This window comes from Lactuca serriola, chromosome 6 (assembly GCF_051521515.1).
Source record: "Lactuca serriola cultivar US96UC23 chromosome 6, Lser_US96UC23_V15, whole genome shotgun sequence".
Lineage (NCBI taxonomy): Eukaryota > Viridiplantae > Streptophyta > Magnoliopsida > Asterales > Asteraceae > Lactuca > Lactuca serriola.
Window position 1 is genome coordinate 42,017,171 of NC_136413.1, and position 21,126 is coordinate 42,038,296.

Below are 21,126 nucleotides of genomic sequence, written 5' to 3' on the forward strand. Positions count from 1 at the left end.
TGAGATGCTTTGAGAGCGAGCGGGTAGTTAGTGCATGGCAAGAGTAGAGTACTCAGGATTCGGGGTTTGAGGAGGAGGACTTGGGATGAATGCTGATGCGGTGTAGTCGGTAGTATTGGGCCCGTACTATCGAAGACACCAGGTCAGTGGGCGACCCAAGTAAGAATCCCTGGGTATCGGAGACTGAGTAGGGTTGCGTTATCGAGTGCGATTATGCTCGATAGAGTCTCTGATATTTCTATGTTGTATTTCAGAGGCATCATGGTTGGACCACGCCACAGACCTAGTACGAGCAGTGTGAGTGACGAGGAGATTCGTCAGATGATTTATGAGGAGGTGGCTGCAGCGATCCGGGCTGAGATTACGGAGATGTTTGGGTCTATTAAGACCACTCTGATGGAGACCTTTGATGAGCGGTACGCCGCGTTGACTGAGGCTGCAGCCGCTGCAGCTGTGGCCGCTACCAGACCATAGGGAGGTGACTCGTTGCTGTTCCGGGAGTTCAGCAACACGAAGCCACCTGAGTTTGATGGGACGTAGCATCCGATCGCTGCGATGAGATGGATTGTTGATAGCGAGGGATGCTTCTACACTTGTTCATGTCCGGAGCATCTGAGGGTACGGCTCGCCTTGAACCAGCTCCGCCTGGGAGCAAAGGATTGGTGGAAGTTCGTGACGGCGAACTTCACTCTGGCAGAGGTTTCAGCTGTGACATGGGAGAGGTTTACTACTATGTTCAGAGACGAGTACGTTCCCCCGGTGGAGAGGGAACGGTTGGTTCAGGAGTTCTTGACCCTCAAGCAGGGTAATGATTCTGTCACGGTGATCACGCGGAAGTTTCATGAGAGGGCGATGTTCTGCCCAGAGCAGGTGTCCACGGAGCAGGCTCGGATGAGCCGGTATTTGGGGGTGTTTGATATGTGTATTTTTATATATATTTTTATACACTTTATCTTAATATTTTGGCCTTATTTATTCTATTTTAGAACTAAAAAGTACTCATAATACTTTGAATTATGTTTTGCAGCTAATTGTTGTCGATGAAGCACAAAAGAAAAGAATGAATCGGGAACCGGGCTTAGAAGCTAAAAGAAATCAAAATTGCTGAAAAAGTGAGTACGCCCCGCGTAAGGTAATGGTACGCGCCGCGTACACCTTTGCACCGGATAAACTTGATCGCGTGATTATCTTGAGTACGCGCTGCGTAATCCTAAGTACGCCCAGCGTACTTAGGTTGGCCACAAAGATTATAAATGTCGATTTTTAACTAACCAGGAGAGGAGGATTCGACTTCTAACCTAATTTAGTCGACAATTAACTTCTATTAAGCCGTTTTGAGGGTCTAGAAGGCGGCCGGAAGGCCGTTAAGCTAACGGAAGCGGAGATCGGAAGGATTGGAGAGCGGATACATGTTGATTATCATATGGTTTGCTGACGTGACCATGTTTAGCATTCTATTGTGGTACTTTTCTGTATTTAGTTTCTGATTTAGGTGTAAAAACCTTTTACTTTGTGTTTATGATTGAATGAAGCTTTGATTATTAGACTAATTGCTATATTAAATAGTTTATTTGTGTTTAATTTATCTTGCCAAGCTTGTTAAAAGATCCTCATGTGTTAATGATGATTATTTTCTGTTAATTGTTAAGTGAATTGAGTTGCTTGAACATCTGCTTGATTTGCTTGTCTCTTATGATTTTTGATGACCATCGAGATTATAAGACTAGAAATAACGAATGTGAAACTAGGATTAATTTGAGAATAAGTAAGTTAATGTGTGAGCCTTGTTTGATGACCATCAACAAGAGGTTGATTAAATGTCTACATTGATTAACTGTATTTACAAGTCTTGCTTGATACGAACTGAACACTAGGAAGCATGTTAGTTTAATCAACTGATCACTGTTTGAATTGACTTGTTTGCTAAAGGATTAGTTATAGTGAACGTTAATCTAATCATTTTAGGAATCGGTGAACATTGAATAAATGAATTTGTGTATGCAATTGTCTATGTTTTCAGGTGTAATTTATCTAAACCAAAGTACCTGAAGAGATTTGCTTTCCTGTTAGTTTATCAAGAGTTGTTATTTGCTAATTTGAGATTTATTAAACCATTTTATTTATTATTTTCGTGTGACCTATAACCTATAATCAAATATATTAAATTAATCCACCGTTCCCTGTGATCGACACCCGACTTACCTAAACTATACTGTAATCTGACTAGGTACACTGCCTATAAGTGCATAGATGGTCTAAGTTTGTTAGGTTATAAATATTAAAATTAGTGGGTACTTTTGTGCACATCAAGTTTTTGGCGCCGTTGCCGGGGAACGGCTTGTCATTAATTTATTTTATTTGATTATTCGTTATTTGTTTTTAGTTAGTTTTTAGTTAGTTTTATTTTTAGTTTGATTTTCGATGATATCATTTCACTTGTCGGGAAGGTTCTTGTTTTTATTTTGCAGGAATTTGGGATTGTACACATTGCTTGACTTTACTTTTTGCATGTGTTTCGGGAATGAAAGCGACTAGGGAATTCTTGACCTGCTTAGCCTACTACTTTGTTGATTTGTCCAACTCAATCCATGAGGCGTAGTATAGCAAGGTGTATTGTGGTGGTTAAGTGGAAGACCGAGCTCTTGCTGTTCTTGACTAGTTAGGTCACTTCTTGTTCCACTTTTAGATAAAGGTGCAAGGAAAACAAAGGAAATATTCTAACGGGTCCCGAAAGTGGGTGTTTTCGCAAACCAATTCTTGCATGCAAAGGTTTTTGATCAACCATTGATGGTTTGATCTTGACAAAGATAAGTGATTATGACATCTCAATTTTTTTTTATCACTCATCGTGAAGTCATCATTAGCTAAAGAAATTAAAATGAAAAAAAAATAAATAAGTTTTAAGTCCCTTAATTAAATAATTAAAAGAAAAGGAAGTTAAATTAAAAAAAGGGAAGGAAGAAAATTAAACGTACGCCCCGCGTAAGTTATATTACGCCAAGCGTAATTCAACGTCTGATCGCGGATGAACATTTCAAGGAGATGGGGTTACGCCCCGCGTAACTTCGCGTTACGCCCTGCGTAAAGCGACGACCAGGTATATCTTTTGACCCGTTGACTTCTTCTTTATTCTTTTCACAACTCCTCTCTCGCACACGAACTGTGACGGCAACTCCCTTCCAATAATCTCGATTCTTTATCGTTTCGTGTCAAATCCAACACACAAGTAAGCTTTTCGGTTACTCAATATCATGTATTTGTGTTTCAATCGATGGAATAAGTTGCATTTAGCCTTTGTTCGAAATCTAGGGTTTATGGGGTTCTTGAATTAGGACCGATTTCGCAAATGTATGTGTTGATTAGTGCTTGAATGGACCGATTTCGGTTAATACACTAAACCCTTGGACCTAATTTCATCTTAATCCCGTCCCACACCCATCGATTGAAGCTTGGGGACGTACGCCAAGCGTATGTCCTGAAAACTCCGATTAACTGCCCCTATGAAGTTTCCTTGTTAATTGTTAGCTAATCTTGAATGGATAAGGAACGAACAGGAGTGTGGTTTATTATTTGGGTAGTTCCGTTTTTTTTATGCCTTTGGACCACGCAAGCTAAAAATTTAGATATGCCATGTGTTTGCCCTGCTGAGTGTATTGCTTACAGTTGGGTTATGACTTTAGCATAAGCAAACAAACTACTGGAACCAACACAGATTTGTACAGCTGGACATACGCCCAGCGTACGCTGGACGTACGCCCAGCGTACTGCCCCTATCCAGCTCCATTTTTTTGGTTTAAAAAAAAAAAATTATTAATGCTGTGATATTTGGTTTGGTTTTGTGTTATGTGTTAATGTGTGCAGATTATGGCTCGAAGGGCACAAAGAACCAACCCTCCCGAGGATGTGACCGATCATCGCTTTTTACAATTTCCGCAAACGCTGAACGATGCTACCCGGGCGCGTTATGTTACCAACTTAAGCTTGCTTCTCACAAAGGAGATTGATATTGCACCCTCATTTGACTGGGAGTTGGCTACCAGGACTGGACTTGCTGCATTGATCCAGGAATTTTTGCAATACACACACTCGGACGCAAGTGGTGTGGAATTGTTTGTGTGTCAGGGATGGGCGCGTTTGTTCAGGATCCAGGAGCCTGTGTATCGGGAGTTTTTGCTGGAGTTCTACGCTACAATTTCCTATGATCCTAGGAAGGCACTCGATGACAGGACAGCCTTTGCTTTCAGACTGGGAGGAGTGAGCCGGGAATGCAGCGTGATAGAGCTTGCGACTCGGGTGGGTATTTACACAGCCGATGAGACGAGGAGTGTTCACTTCCCGGCATTCCTTGCTGATTGTCTCATGAACCGGCCGGAGGACTATAATGAGAACACATTTTGGGCCGAGATTACGGGAGGAGTCTATACACCATCTACCGCTCGAGGGGGGATGATTCGGTCCACTACATACCGAATGTTGCACCGGTTGATTTCTATGTCTCTCACACATCACAAAAATAGTGAGAGAGTGCCTTGGACGGACCTGTATTTCCTATGGGCACTAGTCACTCCAGGGAGGCACCTGAACCTTCCCGTCACGTTAGCTGTATACTTGGGACGGAGGGCCAGGGGACTTCGGGGAGATAGCCCGATATGCGGAGGGCATTTTATCACACGGTTAGCTCGATCATACCAGTTGATGACACGTGAGATCACGAGATCGATGGTGTTTCACGACATGAGGCCGATGAGTCTTCAACTATTGGAGTCGATGCGCGTATTAGAGCGGGGAGGTGATGGTGTTTTGAGAGTTCGAGCAGATGATGAGGCAGATGAGGAGGGTGCTGCCGAGCCACAGCCGAGACGGGTCCAGCGGCGTCGACCTGCTCCTCGGGGAGCGCAGCAGGGACCTGAGCGGGAGATTGATATGCGCTACCTGGCTCAGGGCATTGATCGTCTTAGTGAGTATGTTGCACATGTGGATATGCAACAGCAGTGGTATGGGAATGCGTTGAACGCATTCTTTGCCCATCAGGGGTTTCAGTATTCGGTTCCCTTTCCACCACCATTCCAGTCACGATTTGATGGGGCCGGTACTTCTGGGACACAGCCACATGATGATGGAGATGACGAGTGATCCTTTTTATTTTGTTTTATTTGTTTTGTGTTATTTTTAGTTTAGTTTAGTTTTTAGTATTTGGTATGTAATTAAACTTTGATTTAGTTTGTTTTTCATGTTGATGCTCTTTGGTTGTTTAGATTTCTGCAGAATTTTCGCCCTTAGGAAGCTGGCAGTAAGTTCAGCAGCTAGGTCCGACTGTTGCTAGAGAGAGCGGTATGAGAGTTGAAGATTATAGTCGAGACCCATGATTTGTCATAAGTGTGGGGTGCATATTTATTTCGTGAGCCATCGTTTTGAAGATTGGCATTGTTACGATGTTTTGACTCTTATGATATGGATGAGCAGTTCCCATACTATAGAGTTTTATTTCGACGCGAGGAAGAAGTATCGTCCCGGTTGCCATGACATGGTTGACATTTTCCTATGTTATGGGGGATTTTTCATCGCGAGTAGAGGATGTCATTCTCGACGAGACGACGTGGTCGACACTTTCCCACGTCATGGTTACTATACTTTGCATTTATTTGCAATATTTTGCACCACATTTTTGAAGATGGCGGTCTTTATTTTATTTTTCGGCAAATTCAGAGGCAGCAGTTCCGGTTTTCAGTCTTTCGGCACAATTTGAAGCAACTTGTAGCAGCCCCATTCGATCTCGCCACAACTACCCAGGGGAGTCTGTTCCTTTTTCTCCCTTTTTATGTTCTTAATTCGTTTTAGCATACAATGAGGGCATTGTATGAAATAAGTGTGGGGTAGGGGGTCGGTAAAAGTAAATTAAAATTATAAGAAAAAAATAAAATAATAGTTAGGAAATTGCTAGAATTTAGGAAATTTAAAAATTTTAAAACTTGAAATAATAGTTTAATTTAGAAAATCTAGTGATAATTTAAATTTTGCTAATATTGTATGAAATGATCCGATAAGAACTCAAATGTTTAGTTGAGCCAATATACGTTATAGTGCATTTGTGGCCTCCCTTATTTTAGTGAAATCATGGAACAAAAACACAACCCCGCTTGGTTTGAGGGATGCAATATGTTTAGCAGCCTAAACCTGAAATGTATCCAGGAAAATTATTATCATTAACCAATAAAGGTTGAGGTTGAGCGCCTCTGCTTAAGCATGTAGGGTTTTGAGTGAAAAAAAAATGAGTTACATGAAAAAAAAAGAAAGAGAATTACGAAAAAAGTTTGAAGAATTTTGGAGCAAATAAAGTAAAGATCAAAAGATCAAAATTCTGAAGAAATTCAAAAAGTTGAAGATACCAGAAATCAATTCAAATAAGGTGTTGAATTCAAAGAAATCAAAGATCAAAATGCCAAAGAAATGAAGAATTCAAATAAAGCTCCATAGTGGTATCGGAAAGTTGTAATTTTCTAGAATATGTATGCTTAGGTTGCTCAACTAAAAATACCTTGAGGTTAGGAGGTTTTCTGCGGATGGATTCGGAGGGTTGCATAAAATGAGCATTGTTCGGAAAAAGTGGGCGAGTGTTTATGATGATTGTGAGTATTTAAAATATGGGGGGGTACTTTAGGAAAATATTAGACACAAATGTACGCGTTGAGGTCTTGGCATAATGGCTGAGTTTTAAAAGGATTGTTTAGTGCAATATTGGTAAAATAAAAGTAAATTTGCTTGGGGGCAAGCAAATGCTAAGTGTGGGGTATTTTGATATGTGTATTTTTATATATATTTTTATACACTTTATCTTAATATTTTGGCCTTATTTATTCTATTTTAGAACTAAAAAGTACTCATAATACTTTGAATTATGTTTTGCAGCTAATTGTTGTCGATGAAGCACAAAAGAAAAGACTGAATCGGGAACCGGGCTTAGAAGCTAAAAGAAATCAAAATTGCTGAAAAAGTGAGTACGCCCCGCGTAAGGTAATGGTACGCGCCGCGTACACCTTTGCACCGGATAAACTTGATCGCGTGATTATCTTGAGTACGCGCTGCGTAATCCTAAGTACGCCCAGCGTACTTAGGTCGGCCACAAAGATTATAAATGTCGATTTTTAACTAACCAGGAGAGGAGGATTCGACTTCTAACCTAATTTAGTCGACAATTAACTTCTGTTAAGCCGTTTTGAGGGTCTAGAAGGCGGCCGGAAGGCCGTTAAGCTAACGGAAGCGGAGATCGGAAGGATTGGAGAGCGGATACATGTTGATTATCATATGGTTTGCTGACGTGACCATGTTTAGCATTCTATTGTGGTACTTTTCTGTATTTAGTTTCTAATTTAGGTGTAAAAACCTTTTACTTTGTGTTTATGATTGAATGAAGCTTTGATTATTAGACTAATTGCTATATTAAATAGTTTATTTGTGTTTAATTTATCTTGCCAAGCTTGTTAAAAGATCCTCATGTGTTAATGATGATTATTTTCTGTTAATTGTTAAGTGAATTAAGTTGCTTGAACATCTGCTTGATTTGCTTGTCTCTTATGATTTTTGATGACCATCGAGATTATAAGACTAGAAATAACGAATGTGAAACTAGGATTAATTTGAGAATAAGTAAGTTAATGTGTGAGCCTTGTTTGATGACCATCAACAAGAGGTTGATTAAATGTCTACATTGATTAACTGTATTTACAAGTCTTGCTTGATACGAACTGAACACTAGGAAGCATGTTAGTTTAATCAACTGATCACTGTTTGAATTGACTTGTTTGCTAAAGGATTAGTTATAGTGAACGCGAATCTAATCATTTTAGGAATCGGTGAACATTGAATAAATGAATTTGTGTATGCAATTGTCTATGTTTTAAGGTGTAATTTATCTAAACCAAAGTACCTGAAGAGATTTGCTTTCCTGTTAGTTTATCGAGAGTTGTTATTTGCTAATTTGAGATTTATTAAACCATTTTATTTATTATTTTCGTGTGACCTATAACCTATAATCAAATATATTAAATTAATCCACCGTTCCCTGTGATCGACACCCGACTTACCTAAACTATACTGTAATCTGACTAGGTACACTGCCTATAAGTTCATAGATAGTCTAAGTTTGTTAGGTTATAAATATTAAAATTAGTGGGTACTTTTGTGCACATCAGTGTTGAGGATGGATATCCGGGAGTTCGTATTGAACCCGTCATATCAGACTTTTGCTGAGCTTCAGGCGAATGCCAGGAAGCGCGAGATCGAGTTGGAGACCCAGGCCAGGGAGGAGGCCGAGTCTCAACGGGTGGATCGACGGACGGCTCAGTCTCAGCCGGATGCCAAGCGGACTAAGTCCGTCGATTTGAGGACGGGTGGCCAGAAAGGCCGCACTTGCGGAAAGTGCGGCAAGGGTCACGAGGGGACATGTCGATCAGGTGCTTGCTACAAGTGTGGCAAGGAGGGGCACATTGCTAGGGATTGCCCCAAGGGGTTTATGGTTTGCTTTCATTGCAACCAGACCGGCCATCGGAAGGCCGAGTGCCCTCAGCTTCACCAGGGATCTGCACCTGCTGCTAGGGTTGCTGAGACTCGACCAGTGAAGGCCGAGGCCTCGAGGGCTCGTGAGATAGCTTTCCAGTTGACTGTGGAGGAGGTCCGCGCGGCGCCTGATGTTGTGGCTGGTGTGTATTCTTTCATGTAATTATTATTCTTTTATGGGATGTTATTCTTATTTCATGATTATGCGTAGGTACTTTTCTTGTGAATTCTGTACCTGCTTTAGTATTATTTGACTCGGGTGCGAGTCGGTCTTTCGTATCTCTGGCCTTTAGTTGACATATCAGTGTTAGTCGTGAGGCGTTGAGTCGGCCTCTGAGAGTTTCCATAGCTGAAGAGAGAGTGATTTGTGCCACGGAGGTTCTCCGGGGATGCGTGTTAGAGATTCTCGGTGTTGAGTTTCCGATTGATCTGGTTCCTATTGCGATGGGTGATGTCTGTGTCATTGTGGGCATGGACTGGTTGAGCAGATTCGGCGTAGTTATCGACTGCGAGCGTCAGTTGGTGACCATACGAGACCCTAGTGGGGGAGTTCTTTCGGTGTACGGCGAGGGTACACGATCGGGATCAGCTTTTTGTTCGGCCGCTAGGGCGAGGCAGTGTCTACAGCAGGGCTGTAAGGGTTTTGTGGCATATGTGATGGATACGCGGGTGGCTTCCGAGAGGCCGAGACCAGTTGAGGAGGTTCCGGTGGTGCGTGAGTTTCCAGATGTTTTTCCCGAGGAGTTGTTGGGTGTGCCTCCTGTGAGGCAAGTGGAGTTCAGTATCGACTTGGTTCCGGGGGCCGCGCCTATCGCTAAGGTGCCTTATCGTCTTGCACCTCCATAGATGCAAGAGTTATCCTCGCAGCTTCAGGAGCTGCTGGGGAAGGGGTTTATTCGGCCGAGCAGCTCGCCGTGGGGAGCGCCTATCCTGTTCGTCAAGAAGAAGGATGGTTCACACCGGATGCGCATTGATTACCGGGAGTTGAACAAGCTGACGGTCAAGAACCGTTACCCATTACCGAGGATCGACGATTTGTTCGATCAGTTGCAGGGAGCATCTTGGTTCTCTAAGATCGATTTGAGGTCTGGATATCATCAGGTGAGAGTGCAGGATAAGGACGTCCAGAAGACAACGTTCAGGACGCGTTATGGGTATTATGAGTTTGTGGTGATGCCTTTTGGGCTCACCAATGCCCCGGCTGTGTTCATGGATCTCATGAACCGAGTATGTAGGCCGATGTTGGATCGGTCGGTCATTGTATTTATCGATAACATTCTGATATATTCGAGATCTAGGGAGCAGCATAAGGAGCATTTGAGGGAGGTCCTTGGGGTTCTGAGATCGGAGAAGCTTTATGCATAGTTCTCCAAGTGTGATTTCTGGTTGCGGGAGGTCCAGTTCTTAGGACATCTTGTTAAACAGGAAGGGATTCTGATCGATTCGGCCAAGGTTGAGGCGGTGATGAGTTGGGAGGTGCCGAAGTCACCCTCTGAGATCAGGAGTTTCCTAGGGTTGGCAAGGTATTATCGGAGATTTATCAAGGATTTCTCCAAGATTGCAGTGCCACTCACCAGATTGACCCGGAAGGGTGTTGCTTTTTCATGGGGTCCCGAGCAGCAGGCCTCCTTCGAGACACTTCGCCAAAGGTTGTACGAAGCCCTGGTATTGGCTCTCCCGGAAGGGATGGAGGACTTTGTGGTAGATTGTGATGCATCGATTTTGGGGTTGGGAGCAGTGCTGATGCAGAGAGGGCATATGATAGCATATGCATCGAGGCAGCTGAAGCCTCATGAGACGAGATATCCCACCCATGATCTAGAGTTGGGGGCAGTAGTGTTCGCCCTCAAGATTTGGCGTCACTACTTGTATGGGGTTCGGTGTACGATTTACACGGACCATAAGAGTTTGAGGTACTTGATGGATCAACCCAACCTAAATATGCGACAGAGAAGGTGGTTGGATGTGGTCAAAGATTATGTTTGTGAGATCCTGTACCACCCAGGCAAGGCTAATGTGGTAGCCGATGCGTTGAGTCGCAGGGCGGAGAGCACTCCACTGCGGGATGTATGTTTGAGATTGACCGTGATGACTCCGGTATTGGATGCCATTCGTGGGGCACAGGCCGAGGCTGTGCAACCTGAGATGCAAAAGAGGGAACAGGTTGTTGGTTTGGTATCAGGATTCGTTACGGATGGTAGAGGGCTTATGACTTTTCAGGGTAGGATTTGGGTACCGTTTGTGGGCGGTACGCGTACCATTTTGATGGAGGAAGCGCATCGATCGAAATTCTCGATTCATCCCGGGGCTACGAAGATGTATTTGGATTTGAGAAAGGAGTATTGGTGGCCCTGTATGAAGAGGGACGTCGCGTTGTTTGTGGAGAGGTGCTTGACCTGCCGTAGGGTTAAGGCCGAGCACCAGAGGCCGCATGGAAAGTTGCAGCCATTGGAGGTTCCCGAGTGGAAGTGGGAACATATCACTATGGATTTCATCACCAAATTGCCGAGGACTGCCAGAGGAGTTGATGCAATTTGGGTGATTGTGGACAGTTTGACGAAGAGCGCTCACTTCCTTGCCATCAGTGAGAGTTCTTCAGCAGAGAAATTGGCGGAGGTGTATGTGAGGGAAGTAGTATCTCGGCACGGGGTGCCGATCTCGATTGTTTCAGACTGTGATGTGCGTTTCACTTCCAGATTCTGGAAGAAATTTCATGAGGAGTTGGGTACTAAACTGCATTTTAGTACCGCATATCATCCCCAAACAGACGGTCAGAGTGAGCGGACAATTCAGACGCTTGAGGACATGCTCCGAGCATGTGTGTTGGATTTCGGGGGTAGCTGGGATGCGTATTTACCCTTAGCAGAGTTTTCCTACAACAACAGCCATCATTCGAGCATTGGTATGCCACCCTTTGAGCTGTTGTATGGGAGGAGGTGTCGGACCCCCATTTGTTGGGGAGAGGTTGGGCAGAGAGTGATGGGCAGTACAGAGATCGTGCTTCAGACGTCAGAGCAGATTCAGCAGGTCAGACAGAGGTTGTTGACCGCTCAGAGCCGACAGAAGAGTTATGCAGACAGACGTCGGTCCGAGCTTGAGTTCCAGGTCGGCGGCCTTGTTCTCCTGAAGGTCTCTCCTTGGAAGGGAGTGATTCGATTCAGGAAGAGGGGTAAGTTGGGGCCCCGATATATTGGTCCATTCCGTGTGATCGCGAGGGTAGGCCGGGTAGCCTATCGTTTGGATTTGCCAGCAGAGTTGGGGCAGAGTCACGACACTTTTCATGTGTCGCAGCTGAGGAAGTGTATAGCTGATGAGTCGGCAGTGGTTCCATTAGAGGATATTCAGGTGGATGCGAGCCTGAATTATGCCGAGAGACCAGTGGCCATCAGAGATCGGAAGATCAAGGTTCTGAGGAACAAGGAGGTACCCCTGGTGTTGGTTCAGTGGCAACATCGGAAAGGATCAGAGATGACCTGGGAGCCGGAGCGTGAGATGCGTGAGCAACATCCGGAGCTATTTTCGGAGCGAGACTTCGAGGGCGAAGTCTAGTTCTAGTGGGGGAGAGTTGTAACAGCTCGGATTTCCAGGTATCTTTTATGCTTATGATTTTGATGTTTTGTGAGGGGACTCGGCGAGTTGGAGCTCAGACTCGCCGAGTAGGATCGCGGTTCTGGACGCGGGTTCGCGCCTGGACTCGGCGAGTCCGCGCTGTTTAATGAAACCCTAATTTCTCGGGTTTGGGACCTACTTAAAGGGCCTTAAGGCCGTCATTTGTGCTCACCAGTCCCCTGAGTGAAACCCTAGCGAGTGTGAGCGTTTGGAGCAAAGTAGGAAGCCATTATTGACCTTGGAGGTGTCATCTTGCAAGGGAAAGGAAGAATTAGCTAAGGGAAAACAAGAGGAGCCACTTCCTGAAGGTTTGAGGTCCAGAACATCACATTTGAGGTACTACCTTCGAGCTATTCTCTGTTATGTTGATGTTTATATTGATTTAGGGCTTATTGAGCCCTTTTGTGGCTAGATCTAGTGCTTCCTTGGTCCCTTAAGCGATTTAGATTATAGATCTGGACCCTTGGAGGTCCAGAGTGTCCCTTTGCCCAAGCTTTTTATGAATCCATGGGGGTTTTGGATTGGGATCTTTATGCTTAAGGTCAAAACACCATTTTATGAGTCATGGGGTGTGTTATGAACACCAAGATAAGGACTTTACGTGATGAATAAGCTTAGGAAGGCCAAATCTATGAATTGTTGGAGCGGATCTGACCTCAGAAGCAAGTTTGAGTTGATGCATGGCATGGACTCGCCGAGTCCGACGAACAGACTCGGCGAGTAGCATGAAGATTATCCTTAACCACTCAGTGAGTGGTCCTGCCGAGTTAGATGTTGACTCAGTGAGTCAGGGCAAGTTAGAGAGGGTTGACAGGTGGACTGAGTCGAACTGGAACTCGCCGAGTTGTTCTTGAGACTCGGCGAGTTGAGTCGGGGTGGCCCCGCGATTCTTACCAGGTGGAACTCGTCGAGTCAGGGGAATACTCGACGTGTCAAAAAGGGAATCCTAGAGAGTTGGTGAAAACGTCTAGACTCGCCGAGTCGCCCTAGTGCACTCGCCGAGTCCGGTCAAAGTTGACCGTTGACCGTTGACCAGAGTTGACTAGTGTTGACTTGATAGGGGTAGTCAACCTTAGTGGTAAAAGTGTTAATTAGAGACATATGACTGTTATAGGGGGATTGTAGCTCGGAGGATCGAGCGAGTGATTTCCAGGATTTGCGAGCTATCGAGATTCACGAGGTGAGTCTTCTCACTATACTATACCCGGAAGGGTTTTCACTGTGTGACCGGAAGGTCGGATATGGTATGAGACATATGTGTTATGTGTGATAAGTTAATCGTTATATGTGTCATGTATGATATGCTCGATATGGGCCGAAAGACATTATGTTATGGGTCGGAAGGCGAATATGTTATGGGCCGGAAGGCGTTGTAATGTGGACCGTAAGGTTGGCGTGGGTAGGACCGGAAGGTTTACCCAGTCGGGACGGAAGTCCCCTGAGACACATGGACCGGAAGGTCAGGGCCTGGAAAGGCGTATGTGCGTAGGTTGTATTTTGGGGAACTCACTAAGCTTTTATGCTTACAGTTGTTGTGTATGTGTTTCAGGTACTAGCGAGGACGGTGGGAAGGCGCCGGCGTGATCTGTACACACTGATGGAGGATTTATGATCTTGGGATTTATATGATTTGTATTATGACATGATACATTGGATCTTTATACCTTATTTTGAATGGAAATACATTTTTAAGAAATGAAAATTTTGTTTTAAAATTTCCGTTGTTACAGAAAGGAAAAAAAAGATTATTGCTACATGTATTTAGCCCAAAAAGTGACCAAATGAACTGTCTATAAATATTTTTTGATAATTTAAATTATGACAATTTGTTTCATTATGCATAATATATTTTGTAGTATATTTTTTTAAATATTATTTATAATTTCATAAATTATTATTTCTTGTAATAAAACTATTTAAAATTGGAAATGTAAATCATGTGATGAATATCAAGGAATGGGTAAAATGACTGATGAACAAGTAATATGTTTTCATTAAATAATCTGTTACATCTAGTATGAAATTGAGTGTCTTATTGATATATCCAATCAAATCAAAATGGACATCAATAGATGAAGTTTGAATTCACATTTGAAATGACAAAAGAATTCAACAAACAAGCTAAAAAAACAAATCGAAAAATTCCAAACTCCAATCCATCCAATTTTGTTCTTCATCATCTTTACATAAATTGACAGGGATTTGACTAATGAACAAATAATATCTACTTTAAGTTGACAATGATATAGCCCTCACCGATTGATATTTTGGTGAACTCATAATATCTACTTGAAGGCGACAATTATGATATGCCTCTCACCAATTGACGACCGAAGAGAATAATAATAATAATAATAATAATAATAATAATAATAATAATAATAATAATTAAAAAGTTAAAAATTAAAATATCAAATAAGCAATCAATAAATGTCCATGGCATACAGTATTTCCATAAAGAAATGTGGCACACTAAAAGTTAGGTATAAGAAAATGTTACATAACTTTTGTTTGAAGTATATTTAGGGCATTTACTGTGTATTTAATTTAATGAAATTTAATGAATTGTCAAAAGTGGGTATTCAATTCAATAAACTTTAATGGATTGTGAAAACTAGGGATGAAAGTGGGTCTAAACCCGGACCCGATCGACCCGGACCCGGAAAACCCGGAACCGGTTAACAGGATTTTATAGAACCGGAAACCGGACCGGTATATAGGAACCGGTTCCGGTTCGGTTCCGGGTATGGTTCCGGGTAAAGTGGGTCTAGAACCGGAAAACCCGGAAACATCAAAGTGGGTAGGTTGGAACCGGATAAAGTGGGTTTAGACCCGGAAAACCCGAAAAAACCGGATTTTTTTGGTAATTACTTACAACTTAGTGGGTTGAACTTTGAAAATTTTCATATTGATATCCCCACTTTGGAGGACTGTAACTTATTGAATACGAAACCACAATTAACAAAATTAGAGTCTAAAATCATGTACAAACTCTAAAATACACTCTGGAAAAACCCGCATGTCAATCCGAATTTAAACGAATGAGATATACTTGTGTTAATATTTTCACATAATACAAAGTACAAAAACAAATAGCTGAAAAGTTGAAAATTTTCAGTTTTGATATCCCGACTTCGGAGGACTGTAAATCATTGAATGTTAAACCAAAAATGACAAAATTATAGTCTAAACTCATATACAAACTGTAAACTAGAAGTTGGAAAAAACCACATGTCAATCCGACTTCAAACGAATTAGATATGCATGCTTTAAAACTTTCACCGAATACAAAAAAACTAAAAAACTAAAAATTTTCAGCTTTGGTATCTCAACTTTTGAGGACTGTAAGTCAATGAATATATAACTAAAAATGAAAAATTTATAGTCTAGAATCATGTACAAACTCTAAACTACATGTTGGAAAAAACCGTATGTCAATTGGAGTTGAAACGAATAAGATATGCATCATGTAAACGTTTCACAAAAAGTGGTTCCGGCCCTAAAAGTGGTTCCGGTTCCAAAAACCGGTTCCGGATTTTAGACCCGGTTTACCCGGACCCAATGGACCCAAACCCGGATTACCCGGAACCCAGATAAAGCCAATTTTTAAACCCGGAACCGGACCCGGTTCTATACATTCCGGTTCTAACGGGTCCGGTTCCGGTCCGGTTTTCCGGTTCTAAATCTCATCCCTAGTGAAAACCAACATTCTACTTTTCATATAACTTTATTAAATTTTTTTTTGAAAGACATCATTTCAAAGGTTCAAGTTTCTAGGATTCCAACTTGGATCAATTTCATTTTGAAGGATTTCATACAAAATGATCAACACTATACAAAATGATCAACACTATGTTGGAAATTATAGAGGATAAATTGCAAGTTGGCAAGTTTTCTCTATCCTATATTGGTGGGGAAGAAACTTTTAGTGGATTTATATGCTTAATCCCTTGATAGTCTATCAAAGGCTTTAGTGGATCAAGGAATTGGCCAATTCCATGCGCGCCTAGCCTAGCATTAGCCGACGTTGCGAGTGCGCGATTTAGGTGCACTTAGCACGATGCATCGGTCGCTGGGAGCTGAGGAGCTTTCATTTTTTGGCGAGTTCGGGTCAAGTTGGTTTGACTGGTCCGATAAACGGTTGACTAGAGTTGACTTCGTGGATAAGGTAACGGGACATTCTAGAAGGATCAGGAAACGACCTATGGGGGCCCGTTTCATGCCTTTTAGGGTTTCGATACCTATAAATAAATATTGCTCCTACGAGCCATTTAATACTCTCACGAAAATCAGAGCTCTCTCCTACTCTCTGCGTTTTTCTTCCAGTAGTCGCTTTGTGTTTATTGATTTCCAGTGTTGTTGGAAAGTCGATAGATTTGTATAAAATCCTGGGGTTTTACTCTGTTGCTTACAGTCAGTAAAAGCGAAGTAAAAACCTTGAAGGACAGGAGTCTGATCCGTGAAGTTATTTGAAGTTCAAGATTAGCCATCAACATACCAGTTTTATTTTTCTATCTTGCGTTTAATTTCGTCCAACAACATGACAGTCTTCTTCTACATTTCTTATAATCAGATCTAAGCGAGAATGATTAATCTGGTTTTAGACGAAACTTGGTAAATATAATAATAATAATTAGATTTGTTATTCGTAACTAATCGACATATAATTCCCAATATTATTTGTCGGTTTCCTTGCGTGTCTATTAGTTTGATTTTCAACACAGTATGCCACCTTGACTCCTTGATAACTCTACAATTTAATTAATACTATATATTAAACTCTACAAAGTTCAAAAGAATTATTTACTCTCATTTAAAATCTTTTGAATGACAACTTAACATCTGATCTTAGTTTGGTTTAATTGATTGGCAGGGACGGTTTTAAGGGGTTCCCGGTGTGGCACCGACAACCCCTAACTTTTCTGGCCGCAGTGTAAAAAATTTCAATTTTTTGATTTTTTTTAACTATTTTTCATGTATCGGCAACACCTATTCATCCCAGCAACACCTACTATGTATTCCTGCGTCCGTCCCTGTTGATTGGATGTCAATTAGTTGCACCCGATTTTTAAAACTAGAAATTGGAGCTATTTAACTTTCTTGACTCTTGTTATTCAATCATCTTTTATATTGGTTTTGGATTCTAAATATGTTATAATTTTGATTTTGCTTTTGTTTTGAGTATCAAATAATGTTGGACATTCTATTTTGGTGTTTTATGACACTCTTCTTTCGGCTTCATGTCTCCTAAGTATCATATTTATGTCTCATGTCCCTTGCCAAGGGTTATGGCCCTTGTTCTACTTCGTGTCCTAATTGGAACCAATACCCTGTATTCACGCTTTTAAAACGTTTCCTAAAAGAAATGGTGAATCTTATTTTATGTAAAGAAGTTTAATGGAATGCCCAAAGTCACTGAATTTACAAATAAAAAATGATAAAGATTCATAAAAAAAATGATTTAAATATCAAGAAAATGATGAAAACCTAATTTTAATCAAATCATTGTGTAGTTGTTATTCCGGAGTGGAGTTGTCTTCTTTACGCAACCACCAATCATCATATTATTCGTTCCCCACACACAGACGCTCTCTCACACACAAACACCTTAAACACACACTATCTTCCTTTCGTTTTCTACAAAATCGGTGCCTAAATTTTTATACTTTCTCATATAATTCTTTACCCATTTGATCATTTTTCCCTTTTCTTTATATCAAACCCTTAATCTTGCTATTATTAGGTGTTTCTTGATTATTTGAACAACAGTCCAAACAGAGTTTATTTCCACAATTTTCAATTTCATCCCCATTTTAAGAAATTGGGTTATCTTAGATTTTAATCACACGAATTTGCTCACAATTTGATCATTGGTTCTCAATTTTGTCGTGATTGGAAGATTATCAATTTAATTTCCACCATGGGTAACGTTGGAAGTAACAGTTCCAACGGTCGGAGGAGGCACGGCGGCGGAAGCAGCAGCAGGCGGGGTAATCATCATACCCACCACCACCAACAACCACCCCAACCGGAAATCGCCAATCGATACGTATACGCCGCTGCCACACCTTACACTTCCCAATACCCTAACCCACCTCCACCCTATTACCAGTATCCAACCGGAGCATACTACCCACCACCACCACTTCCAGCGTCGCCGTTGCCACCACCACACCACCAACACCAACGTATGCCCATGGACCCCGCCGCCACGGCATGGGTCGGTGGGAGATACCCCTGTACACCTGTGATGCACCTTCCTACACCTTATGTCGATCATCAAAAAGCTGTCACCATAAGAAACGATGTCAACCTCAAGAAAGAAACTTTAAAAATCGAAGCCGATGAAGAAAACCCTGGCAAATTCCTTGTCTCCTTCACCTTCGACGCCACTGTTCCGTGCAACATCACCCTGTATTTCTTCGCGAAAGAGGGCGAAGACTGTAACTTGACGACAACAAAAGAAGACTCCCTTCCGCCATTAACAGTAAGCTTCCAACAAGGTTTAGGTCAGAAATTTAGGCAAAAAACAGGAACAGGAATAGACCTATCAACGTATGAGGAATCCGAGCTATCTAAAGGAAACGAAACGACTGTATACCCTCTAGCAGTGAAAGCAGAAGCGACAAAGACACTGACTTCTTCTTCTTCATCGGAAAACAGGAATCCGGATTCTGGTGTTACTAATTCCCAAATAACCGATGCCGTATTTGAGAACGATAAAGGTGAATACAAAGTAAAAGTATTGAAACAGATCTTGTGGGTGAATGGAATCAGATACGAGTTACAAGAGATCTATGGAATTGGGAATTCCGCCGATGGTGGTGAATACGATGGGAATGATCCTTGTAAAGAATGTGTTATCTGTTTATCAGAACCTCGTGACACCACAGTTCTTCCATGTCGACATATGGTATTGTTGATCAAAATCGAATTTTTATATCTAAAAACAACTTATTAAGTAAAATCTTTTATAATTTATATACACATTTTGGTTGTGTCTCAGTGTATGTGCAATGGGTGTGCGAAAGTTTTGAGGTTCCAAACAAATCGGTGCCCAATATGCAGGCAACCAGTTGAGAGGCTTTTGGAGATTAAGGTCAACAATGGAGTTGAAGATTGACGTTTTACACCATTGATGATTGATATTTAATACCATAAGACACAAGAAAGAGAAGAAAAAGGAAGCAAAGAGGGGAGTTTTCAAAATGTAATGTAAGTGTGTTGATTGTATAAAATCCATCTGCAACTTTTATATGGTTAAGTTTGGTGATTAATCTTGTTTCCGGTTCTTATGGTTTTATGACTGCTTTTGTCGAGATCTTGATTTATGGGTGTATGGGGTAATTGGATTACATTGTGTATATGTATCTACTTACATACACATACATTCTATATGTGTATACATTTCAATTCTTTCTTCATTTTGTGGGGATTTTATTTTGATGGAATGTTCTCCAACCAATGATTAATGAATACATTGAAAGAATTTGTATAAAAGATTTTGATTGGATTGCATTGTGATGATACGATTATTGTGATGAATAGTTTCTAGAGTCCCAGCTTAGTCCATTGGTTTATGAGTAGTTTTGGAATGGTTTACAAATGGTTTATATTAGTATTTTTTTTATTTAGTGTTTTTATTTTATGTTCTTAATTTTGTTCTAAGTGATCCTATTACCAAATTTCACGGTCCCGAAACCAAACAAGTACCAAACTTGTACATACGGTTCGATATTCGGTCCTACCATTAGTCTACGAATTGTTTAGGTACCAATAATGAACCGATCTTATCCCTAGGCAAACTTGGTATCTTATAAGTCTAACAAAATTTGTATCAATATTATACTTTTTGACAACATGTTTATTGGACTTTGTTAGATTTTTTGGTTGTGTATACATGCTTGGTAGCTATATCTAGGCATAGCTTTTCTAGATAATCTACATTAGCTTTGTATGGAAAATTTGTCGTATTATGTTTGACGACATGAAGTCGCATGATATGGTCAAGGAAATTGCACCAGCATAAGCCTATAAACATATTAAACGTTCAACGAAACGTTTATGAAATGCCCGATGTGAAGTTAATTTATGTTCATTTATTTGATATATGAATGAGCATGAATAAGATTTTTCTTTCGTTTAGTTAAACAAATGAACACAAAATAGTGTTCTCACGTTCTTTCGTAGACATTTACGAGAAGTGTTGGACACACTACGAAATGAGAAGTTTTATGAGAAATTCTCTAAATGTGAATTATGGCTAAGCGAGGTCTAGATTCTTGGACATATAGCTGGAGCTGAGGGAATTAAAGTGGACCCAACAAAGATTGAAGCAATTAAGAATTGGAGCAATCCAAAGACTCTTATTGACATTCAAAGCTTCTTGAGCATGGCAGGTTATTACCAAAGATTCATCAAAAATTTCTCCAAGATTGTTGGTCTACTGATCAAGTCAAAACCTTTCATTTGGGCGGATAAGAAAGAGGAGGCATTGCAGACCTTGAAGGGTCTTCTATGTGAGGCTCCTATTCTTTCTTTACCCGAGAGGAATAAGGACTTTGTAATTTACAGTGATGCATCATACTTTGGGTTGAGATGTGTTTTGATGTAGAGAGGGAAGGTGATTGCTTATGCTTCCCGAACAGTTGCAGAGTGCTAAGATGAATTACTCGGTACATGATTTGGAGTTGGCACCAGTGGTGTTTGCACTCAAGTTACGTTGTTACTACTTGTACGGGATGAAGTCTACGTTATATACTGATCATAAAAGTTTGCAACACATCCAGAAGCAAAAGGAGTTGAATATGAGATAGTGGCGTTAAAATGAGTTGTTCCCCAATTATGACTGTGAGATTAGTTACCACCCTGGAAAAAACAAATGTGGTAGCCAATGCTCTGAGTCGTAAGGAGCCTGGAGGGACCTATCACCTGAAATGTATGGGGTTGGTAGTTGTTCCAGGG

General features: G+C 41.4%; 1 protein-coding gene across 1 annotated transcript; it reads left to right on the forward strand.

Moving 5' to 3' along the window:
• The first annotated feature begins 17,931 nt into the window (after nucleotides 1-17,931).
• Nucleotides 17,932-19,707, forward strand: LOC145057991 (putative E3 ubiquitin-protein ligase LUL2). The gene is made up of 2 exons (XM_079005908.1): nucleotides 17,932-19,075; nucleotides 19,169-19,707. Exons 1-2 carry the CDS (start codon nucleotides 18,083-18,085, stop codon nucleotides 19,283-19,285), a joined length of 1,110 nt encoding a protein of 369 aa, XP_078862034.1. The 5' UTR covers nucleotides 17,932-18,082; the 3' UTR covers nucleotides 19,286-19,707.
• Nucleotides 19,708-21,126: the final 1,419 nt, after the last annotated feature.